Here is an 11,020-nt window from a genome sequence, read left to right as displayed (position 1 = left end):
CATTCTAGCCAAATTGAATTGAATGCTAAGAGCTTCAAAATTGGTTGGAAAATAACAAAGTTTTTGAGACTTTACTGAAATTCATATTTCATAACTTGAAAATTCACGTTGCTTGCGCCATCTCTAAATCTTAATATTTTTGGCTCAATATTGGAGATTTCCATTTTTATGTGATTTGAATTCAGAAAAGCACAGGAATTTTTGGTTTTTAGACATTTCGAGAAATAAGCCGCACCCTATTGTACCTGCATTGTTGAATTTTCGGCGGTTTTCAACCGTGAACTGTCGAATTACTACATAGGCTTCGCGTTAGAAAATGGGTCATCCATCGTAGGAAGTTTGATTTTTAACCAACTTCATCGCACACCAAAAATCACATTGAGTGCATTCTAGCCAAATGTACTGAATATATAAAATGTCGTTAACTACTTATTGACAGAAAATCAAAACTTTGTTTTAAGGATAGGCTTTTTTAATCTTCAAACAAATTTTCAGGCCAGCGATGTTGTATGCTGTATCAATATGAACTAGCTGTTGTAATACCAGAAAGAAAGCTCTGCAGAGGATTCATGATGAAATTTAAAAGTACTAATGAGTTCCATACAATATCCAATGTTGAAACATTGGAACAAATGTCAAATAAAATCATTAACAATTTTAGACAAAAATCGTTGCAATCTTCTATTGCGAAGCATTCCATTTTTGAGAATTTGTTCGACTTTTGTGTAAAGGCGCGCTACTGTGTGCCGGTGAAAGATTTCACCGGGATTTTCTCGACTTTCCATGATATGGAGTATCATCGGGCTTGCTACAAGATATGCAAATGCCATACTGCTAAACAGACAAATAAAGTTATCGGAGATTACACATGCGGAAGCGCTCAGAGAACACTTATCTTTGAAGCAAACGTTATTCCAGTTGAATGTAAGACCAGAAAATATGATCAAGAGTTTTTCAACATATACGAAATGTTTTTCTATTTAGTCACCCGGCATCAAGTTCGACTTGTACCATCAGACGGGTCTACTTTTGATTCCGGGGGCTGCTTTGGACACTCACGTTCTGGATTTATTTGCAGCATAAATATTAATCTGAGCCATTTTGTGTCTTCAGTATTTTTATTAACCAATATATCCTCTACAACCAGGCATGAACATTTTTTGGAAGAACATCAACAATAACAGGACAAACAAGAAAATATATCAAAAAAGTCCGAACAAATATTCGCTAGGTACAAACCTGAGAGAGACTCGCGAAGAGGAAAAATATCAACGTCATATGCAGCCTAGATTCCCCTCTCACGAAACTTCAAATGCAGCCAACCGTTTTTATAGCTGAAAAAGTGAAAAGTATTGTGTTCAAAGTAAACTGTTATTAAGAAGTTCAGTCGGCGGAGCAGTTTTTTCCAAAGTTGCTGATATATCTTAGCAGAAGATTAATTATTTCTAATGTCTGCTACGTTCGCTGGCATGAAATTTCACTCAAACGGCTATTTATGATTCGATGTGATGCAAACTCAATCATTTTTTGCTGAGAGGTTCATGTGAGGATTTGAACAGCATGCGCATAATTGGTATAAACACAAAGTGGAATAAGAAAAAAACTCAGCAATCATAGAAAAAAAAGACCGTCTTCGCGAGTCTCGTCTCAGGTACAAACCATTTCCTATGTAAACTTTGTTGTAATTTTTCACATATCGTGCAAAGTTGTAGGGAGCATAAAAAAAACTATCGAATATTCATGTTTCAAAGAAACTTTCGATAATTTAATGTTGAAAATTGTTGGTTTATAAAAATAATCGACCAAAGGTCTTAATTTTACGACCTTCATTTTAGTTTATAGTGTTGGTTTGTATATTTTACAACACAAATAAAAATAAACTAAGGATTCAGAAAAGTGAATAACCATAAATCATATATATATCAATATTTGAAACTGTATACTTACAACCAGGGTTGGGAAAAAATCTGAAACTCACTCTACAGTAGCCAAACAAAGCCAATCACAGTCAGCGAAGCCAGTGAAACTCACGCCCATCGCTGCTGTAGGTAAAATGCCTTGAAAATTGCAAAACACCCGTTGCTAAGGGCAACCCGAAATTATTGTAGAAAAATGTTGTATTTCCCGCTGCATTTCCCGCATTTAGAGCCTTCAATGACACTCATGATTTAGAAAATTCGTGCACCCAACAAAGGCTACTTGATGAGATTCACGTTTTTGAACTACTGTACTGGGAGAGCCACGTGATTTTCGCGAAAAGTCAAGTCTACTACTATTACCATTCCCAGCACTGCTTACAACACTTTTCATTTTCTCGACTTCCCTGGGCATTAGGGTGCGGCTTATTTTTCAAAAGTTCACAAAACCAAAAATTCGTGTGCTCCACTGAATTCAAATCACATTAGAAGAGAAACCTCAAAATCTGAGCCAAAAATATTAACATTTAGGGGTGGCGCAAGCGTCTTGAAGGTGAATTTTCAAGTTATAAAAAATAACCTTCAGTGAAGTAAACATAACTTTGTTGATTTTCGAGCGATTTTGAAACTTTTAGCATCAATACCCTCAAAATTAAATTAACAACAACTTTGTAGAACATCAAATATGTCTAAAATCAAAACATGTTTAAGTTAAGAATAATTTATTCCAAATTTTTCCTCATTTTACTAAAAATTTCAACTTTGTTTGACCATAACTTCATGATTACTCAACCGATTCTAAATCTTTTTACATGTTTTTGAAGCTATTTCATTTATTTTTAAACCTTTCATACAACACATTTCACTTAAAAAATGTCTTGACCAAGTTATTCAGCAAAAACTGCACAAAACATGATTTTTTTTACGAAAAATGACGTTTTTTTTTAATTTTTGCCAGTAAAATATTATTTCTAAAGCTGAAACTGGTTTTTCTCATTTGGTAAACTTTTAAGAAACACTTTGCAACAATTTTTAAATAATTTTGAAACAAAATATGTTTGCATATGTTGAAAAATATATGCACTATTCAACTCGTAGTAAAGGTAAGATGCTTTGTAAATTAAAGTTTTATAGAATAAATGCAATTTCCGGCAAAACAACTTAAAAAATCAGAAGAAAATTGATTTTTGCATTAAAAAATCATGTTTTTGGATAGTTTTTAGTGAAAAACTCAGTCAAAACCATTTTTTAGAAAAATGTGTTGTATGAATGGTTTGAAAACAACTAAATTTGCTTCAAAAACATGTGAAAAGATTCGGAATTGATTGAGTATTCAAGAAGTTAATGTCCAACTGATTTGGTAAAATGAGAAAAAATTGTATAAAATTATTTTAAACTAAGACTAGTTTTGATTTTAGACAAATTAAATGTTCTACAAAGTTTTCATAAATTTAATTTTGAAGATAATGATACTAAAATTTTTGAAATTGGTTGGTAAATAACAAAATTATATTTACTTCACTGAAGGTCATTTTTTATAACTGGAAAATTCACCTTCAAGACACCTGCGCCACCTCTAAATGTTAATATATTTGGCTCAGATTCAAAAAAGTCGAAATTTAGCGTGACATAATTTGTGTACCATCCCTAAGAGTATAAACAATGCGATTGAAAATAAAACAAATTGTGGGTATTTTTGTTTATTTCATTTTATAACTAATCTCGAAGTTTGGTTTCTCCATAGTAAAATTATTTTTATTTTCATTTTTCAATTATAAGATTGGAGTTATGGTAACGGAGTTATGGATGGGTCCAATTGAAGAAGTGATTTTGGATATTTGTTACGAAAGATTTTTTGTGAATTCATTTACGAGTTTTCTCTGGAATTGCTTCAAAACTTTTCCAGGGATTATTACTGGAATATTGTTAGGCACTCTTTTAAGAATTCCTCAATACATTCGACCAGTGATTCATTATTAAGTTATTATAAAAATATCTAGAAATTGCTCCAATATTTGTTCTATGAATTACTACTCCGGCAGTTCTTCCAAACAATTAACGAGTAATTTATAAAGTGAAAATTTTATGGATTCTTCAATATTTCATGTATGGTTTTATACTAGCAAATACTACAGAAATTATTCCGAAAAATTATACACAAGTTTCTGTTCGATGTTTAACAAGGAATGCCTCAATAAAATCGTGCAAGATTTTATCCAGATATTCAATTGATTATTGTTCATTGATTATCTTAGCCATTCATCTGGCGAAACCTTCAAGACTTCCTGAAAAGTTAGTTTTTCGTGGATCCTCGCAAGAGTTCACCTGGAATTTTTCATCAGAAATTATCAGAGGATTTGTTTCATCAGAAATTACCAGAGGACGTTTAAAGTTTTTTTTTCAGAGATTTATCTAATAATATGGTTTAATTCTGAAAGGTTTCTTGAACTAAATTCATGGAGGAATTAATAATTATTAGCAATAAATGAATTCTTTAGCGTTAGCGTAGTTACGGTATACTTCGTAGATTGAATACTAGCAATATTCATGTTTCCTTTTAATAATCTCATCCAGACTGCTTTCAGGAACAAGGCAGGAGAGTTTATCTTGTTCTAACCATTAACAAGAATACTAAATGCATGAATATCGCTATTCCCGGCCACGCCCATCTTTACCGTAACTTGGGATCTTTTGAATGCCGGCAGTCAAAAGGGAAAACGATAGTATATTTATTGCATAAATTATATTTTGCGTAGTGAATGTCGATTGTGTGGTAATAGTGTTTGCTCCATAGTCAGTGAAAAGCGAAATTAAGCCCTGCAGGGTAATCGGGTTTGAATACAATAAAGAAAAAACGCGTAAACACGAAAATCTAAAGCCGCTGTTCAAAAAAAAGTCCGACGGTAAGGTACCTTGGGATAAACAGAAAATAAGAAAAAAAAAAGCGTTTGAACAAAAAACCCGAGGACAACATGGGACAAAAAAAAACGCGGGCGTTGTAAGCTGCGTAACATCGAACAAGAATGTCAAACTCCGGAAACAAACGCAAAAACAAGAAACGCTCCAACTACCAGCCCTGTATAAGAAATAGGATAGAGAAACGGATGTTTTTTATTTCAAATATGATTTGGTACAGTTTTAAATAATAAGGCAAATAATAATACTCTCTAGATCTAAATAATATGATTTTTTCAAAAGGTACATTTTGATATACACTAATCATCCTGTCTCAAAAAGAATCAATGCGATGAAAATTTTAATAAATTTATCTTCAAATGTATTTTTGCATTACGAATATTAGCTGTGTTGTAGGCAACTTATAACAAAAAAGCTAAAATTATTATACCATCACTTATTCCACAATAGTGATCATCGAACGATGTTCACGACGCTTCAGTATGTACAAACGTACAAATACCAATGCGAACACTACAGCCATCAGAAACCCAGAATAAACGCTGTTTTGATCATAGTATCCTTCGTAGTGATAGCGATAGCCCCAGTTCAGAATGTAAAGCACTCGGTACATCCCCAATGGTATCAGGTAGGCTGTCGTATAATTATCCACGTAATCGATCTTGCACAGTAGATCCAGTTGGGGGACAATTGCCACCGCTTCCAGGAAAACCGAGAAGGTCCACAAGAATTCTATTGGGGAACAAATGCTGGATAGGAACGTTGCTAGCACGATGCAGGGCACGATAAGGAAGTCATTGTACACGGTGTCATTTTCGCGATCGTAGGTTTTCTTGTACGGTCCGTAGATCATGTATACAGTCAGCAGTGATAGCAGAACGTATGCAACTTTCATCGAAGTGATGTAGTAATAACAGCACGAATATGACCCATATGACGTCTCAAACACATCCAAATAGCGCATCATGAATACGATCGCGTGCAAAATTTGGGTTTTTCCAGAGATGTTTGCGCATGACTTTGTGCGAATAAACTTCACGAGCAGCAGAATTATTGCGAATAAATGGAGAAAATCTCCTAAATCTCTGAAAACGTTGAACATCTGAAAAATGCTAAAATCAGCAATTGTAAGTGAAAAACGTTATATACTAAAACCTTCGTGACAGCTTGCAAAGTGCGCAGTGTAATCCGTTCAAAGTTTATGGAGGTACTATACCCGAAGTGACTGCAATCCAAGGGTGATAGCTACTAGCGCACGCAGACTCTTTCAAAACTTATTTTGCTCATTTCTCTTCACTCTCTGCATTAAGAATGTGGTTGATGAATTTGAAATCCCCATTCATTCTATACTAAGGTACCCCGGGGCAAGTGGGACAGAAAAAAAAACGATAGTTCAAACAGATTGTTTAATATAAATTAAAAATGTCAATATTTTGCAAGTCCAACAACACGGTCACATTTTGGTAACATATTTGCTGGTGTGTGCATACATTTGATCGAATAATTTCGATATTGTGAAAACCTTAGAAGAAAGATGGACAAGGAGCCATTAGACGCAGTTACCTCGCTAAACGGGGCAAGTGGGACACATCCAGTTTCATGCGTCAAACCACATCAGTAAGTCAACCATTGCAATGATAAGATTGATTAATCATATATTTTCAATTTTGAGTACATATTTGATGTACATAAGGGATAAACCATAAAATACGTAACGTTTTAGGAAGAAAACGTAAATGTAAGGTTTTGTCTCATCGCATTTAATTTTAACCGAAAATTTCTCACTAGAAGCGTAAAGAGGTATATGAAGGTTCAGAATGTATCGTTTAGAAGTTATCAATCGAAATGCAGCACGTAAGCTTTCAATAATTGACGATTTTTTGAATGTTTTATTACAATTTGTTATTACTGTTATGCATGGCAGAGAACCACTTAATGGGATGGAACTGTTTCCCGCAACTACTGAATTTGGTAGAAATATCAAATAAAGTTCAATAAAATTTGTATAGTAATCGTTCTCATGATGTTTTTGAAATTTTATCTCTGTCTTCGTTCAATATATCAAAAATAAAAATAGAAAAAAAACAAACTTAAAAAATTAGTCATATTTTATCCATATTCAACAATTACGTAATATAAGACTGATTTTTTTTTTTTGATAAAAATCATTCGTTTGAATGTTTTGGAGGTACTCTCTAGGAAAATGTTTGAAACGTGTAGGAAAAGTTTCGATTCTTGTGCTTGTTTCAATAGGTTCCACTTACCCCGAGTATAAAGATATTTTGTGGTAAGTTAGACTATAAAATTTTTTATATGAAATGAAAACAAAATACATGTTTATCGTTAGCAGTTTCTTACAATACTTAAAGTTGTAGCTTACCGATGGTAATTCGATTTATAGCACAATTATTTTTTTGCGAACCAATGAATCGAAAGTTTAATGTCATTTATCATGTATTTTTTTGGTTAATGTTTTGTAGGTCTCATTTGGGAGATAGTCTATAGAAGGCAAAATGTACAACTTTGAACAATACATTTGTAACTTTTTCAATTTTCCATACAAAATGGTGAACTAAGGATTCTTAGACCTATGTTATACACTCCCGTGCAAAAGTGTTTCGTCCATATCTTTGTGCTTACATGTCTAATCTAAACTATCTATGACTCATTCAAAAGGCAATGATTTAATTTTGCTTAGTAAGGATTTACAATAAACATTTTTTTTTGTTTTTTTTTACTAACCCTTTACTAGAAGTCATGACATTTTTCAAAAAAATACACTGAAAAAGGCTAATTTTCTAAGCATGCTTCTTCTTCTTCTTCTTCTTCTTCTTCTTGGCATTAACGTCCTCTCTGGGACAGAGCCTGCTTCTCAGATTAGTGTTCTTATGAGCACTTCCACAGTTATTAACTGAGAGATTTTTTTGCCAAAGTTGCCATTTTCGCATTCGTATATCGTGTGGCAAGTACGATGATCCACTATGCCCAGGGGAGTTAAGGAAATTTCAATTACGAAAAGATTCTGGACCGACCGGGATTCGAACCCAGACTCCTTCAGCATGGCTTTGCTTTGTAGCGGCGGACTCTAACCATTCGGCTAAGGAAGGCCCCTAAGCATTAGATCAACCAAAATTTTAAACTGGAACGGCATTAGAACCATAATTTCATAAAATTTTGGCGGAAAATCGTGCAAAAGTTTAGGGTCACCTTTCAGTATAATACGTACGCTCAGGTATGATCGCATGAGACGCATTGAAATCATTTTCGTTAATACATATGTCTTCAGTTCTTTTTTTCAGTTATATGGGGCTCTGCAGAAAAATGTACCTCTCCCTTTCACTCTTTCACGAAATTTGTAAACAACAAGGCCAGTAAAAGTCAAATTCTCATACAAAATCAAAACAGTGCAGTGGCCTATAGTAAAAAAAACGACGCCATCTTCGATTTAACTGACAGAACCCGAATGAAAAGAAACATGCCACCTATTTTTGAAGAGTCCAGAGAGCATTTCTCTCGGAGAAAAAAAAACGCTCTTTACTTTAATTACAGAAAAGTATTAAAATCATTCTCATTTTTTTACTGAACACCCGTTAAATGTATATATTTATAGTACATTGTAATTACCTACATTTTTTTAGGAGTCTCATAACAAGTGGAATAGGTATACGGAGATCGGAATGTAGCGTAGCATAAAATATATATCCACTCTAGGAAATATTAAATTTAAGTTCTGTAAGGATACCCACCAGAGTCAGAGTTGTGTTTGATCCTTCGACCTTGACGCTTGCTCCTGCGGGTGCCGGCGATGAGGGCAGGATCATACATGTCGCGCGTCGGTCGAGTGAAAGTGAAAAAGTGGCGTGATCCTTTAGTTGTGTTTGATCCTTCGACCTTGATGCTTGCTTCTGCGGGTACCGGCGATGAGGGCAGGATCAAACATGTCGCGCGTCGGTCGAGTGAAAGTGAAAAAAAAAACCGCGATCGTTTAGTTGTGTTTGATCCTTCGAAGAAAAGTGCCGCGTTCGATTAGTTCTTTTTGATTTTTTGACGTTGACGCTTGCTCCTGGGCAGTGCGTCAGGAAAGCCCGAGCAGCCCCAGCAGGGTCGCGCGTCTATTTTCTCTGAGTGCTTTTATATAGCCGAGCAAACGAGTAAAGCTGAAAGTGGATTGTTGCTGCTCAAGGATGAGGGATCAATTGGTGAGCTCGTTTCATGCTACTATTTCTTATCTATAAAATATGTAAGACTGCACTTTTAATCGTTACAACGGTGAGACGTAAATTTGATTTTTCAACAAACTATGAAAATTTCGTCACTGTGAGTGTCGACATAAACTCTGAATCATAAATTATTTATGTCTAATTTTTTTTTTCAAAACACCTTTTTCCTTTGACCTTTATTGTTGTAATTAATAAAAAAAAACTTTGAATGGTTCGACACTACGAGTGTAGACTTGCGAAAGGTTCACTTTATTCAACAAACTTTGAAAGGTTCGTCACGTCAAGTGTCGGCATAATTTTTCTCTACATAGATATTGTTCATATCAAATGAAAATATTATATTTACATATAAGCATGTTAATATCTCACCAATAATTATTATTTATCATGGTCTAATCGCTTATCAAAGTGAATCTTGTGACCCAACGATCCTCCCAATTAACAAACATCCCTCCCAGTAACCTTTGTGGAGATGCAGAGGCAAACACGGTCTCCAAATAGCAAAGGTTACACACTAACATTCCTTCCCCCTATCCCACCTGACTGCAAGCACGTGGCTGGCGCCGTTATTGACCCTGTATAAATAGAGGCACTGAATTATGCACACTGAAGAAGATTATGGCCACTCCCAGCCGATCTTCTAGTTGATTCTTTGTGCATTTTCACTGACTTCGGTCAATCACGGAATAGCAACCATTGATATGATTAGACAGTCTAAGCTAAGCTGTAAGGATACCCACCAGAGCCATGTGAGGAATTTGACTGAAATTATGTAGTAATTACGGCCTGTTAACGTTCAAGAATCCGTTATCATAATCATCATCGTCATGAAACTTCAAAAGCAGTTTTTCTGTTCAAAACTGATGTTTTTTTTCGATAAAAATGTGTTCACTGTGTTTCGATTGGAGAATAGAAAAAACATGACGGATCCTGTCCCCTTGAAGCCCCAATCAGAAACATAGGAACATTTTGAACAAAACCTTTAGAGGAAGCTAATCAAAATTTTATTGTCAGTATCAATTTAGAATGTTATCAAATTTTATGAACTTTATTTGTTCGATGTTAAGTCAAACCGAACAAGGTGCTTTCAATGAATTCAGGAAAACATATTGCAAGCAGTGGAATGACATCATATTAGCATTTTTTTTTTTTTGCTGTTATATTGGAACTTATATGTTTGATAGATTATCTGTAACAAAATAGATTTATTTAAATCCTAAACATATCGCTACAAGGCCAAAATATCATCTAGTCCGGTCTGTCTGCACACCGACAATATTTTGTTCAATTTGTGAGATTTCAAGTCATAGGTAAGTTCACATTCAATTATTTTTAGACACTTTCTGCAATGAGTTTTTTTTGGAGAAAACTTGATAATTTGGGAACCGATTCCAGATCCAGGTCACTTTATCATAGGTATCATAAATTAAGAACTATTTGAAATTGTTATAGATTTCCAAAGATATTTACTGCACAGTTAAAAATAATGAAGATTACACGTCATGTAAACTTCATTTATGCGATGTAAACATGACGTCATGTAAATTTAAGCCTAAAATCATGTAAAAATGTGTTATATGTCATGTCAGAAGAATCACACAGAATCTTGCTGGATTACATGACATATAATTGAAGTTTACATGACGTATCATGTAAATATCCATGATATTCCACGCTCCAATTATGTGCATTATATGTCTCAGAAATTTACACGTTTCGTTCGAACTGTGCGTAAAACGTTATGTTGTTACCATTTCTTGCCTATTTCGCGCTCAGGTCAATTGAAGAACCATTTCCATTTTTCAATTTTGTATCACTGTTGCTGGAACTTCAGAATCTTTGAAGTTAGTTTGTCGATGGAGTTAATATCAATAAAACATGTTTCATCGTGTGTATAATGCTGTTGAAATCTCAAGCAATCTGTTCAGGATAAACTATACATCACTACTACGAACAATCATTAGTACA

The 11,020-nt window shown here is 34.2% G+C and overlaps 1 protein-coding gene across 1 annotated transcript; it reads right to left on the bottom strand.

The window, feature by feature from the left end:
• Positions 1 to 4,987: 4,987 nt before the first annotated feature.
• On the bottom strand, positions 4,988 to 6,093 carry LOC5567253 (ER lumen protein-retaining receptor 3). Its single transcript, XM_001651645.2, has 2 exons — positions 5,988 to 6,093; positions 4,988 to 5,934 (listed from the first exon to the last, which is right to left on the bottom strand). The coding sequence occupies exon 2, from the start codon at positions 5,932 to 5,934 to the stop codon at positions 5,269 to 5,271; it is 666 nt and encodes a 221-aa protein (XP_001651695.1). The 5' UTR covers positions 5,988 to 6,093; the 3' UTR covers positions 4,988 to 5,268.
• Positions 6,094 to 11,020: the final 4,927 nt, after the last annotated feature.

This window comes from Aedes aegypti, chromosome 3 (genome assembly GCF_002204515.2).
Source record: "Aedes aegypti strain LVP_AGWG chromosome 3, AaegL5.0 Primary Assembly, whole genome shotgun sequence".
In the NCBI taxonomy this organism is placed as follows: domain Eukaryota; kingdom Metazoa; phylum Arthropoda; class Insecta; order Diptera; family Culicidae; genus Aedes; species Aedes aegypti.
Note: the sequence above shows the minus strand (reverse complement) of the source record. Positions and strands in the feature narration are given on the sequence as shown.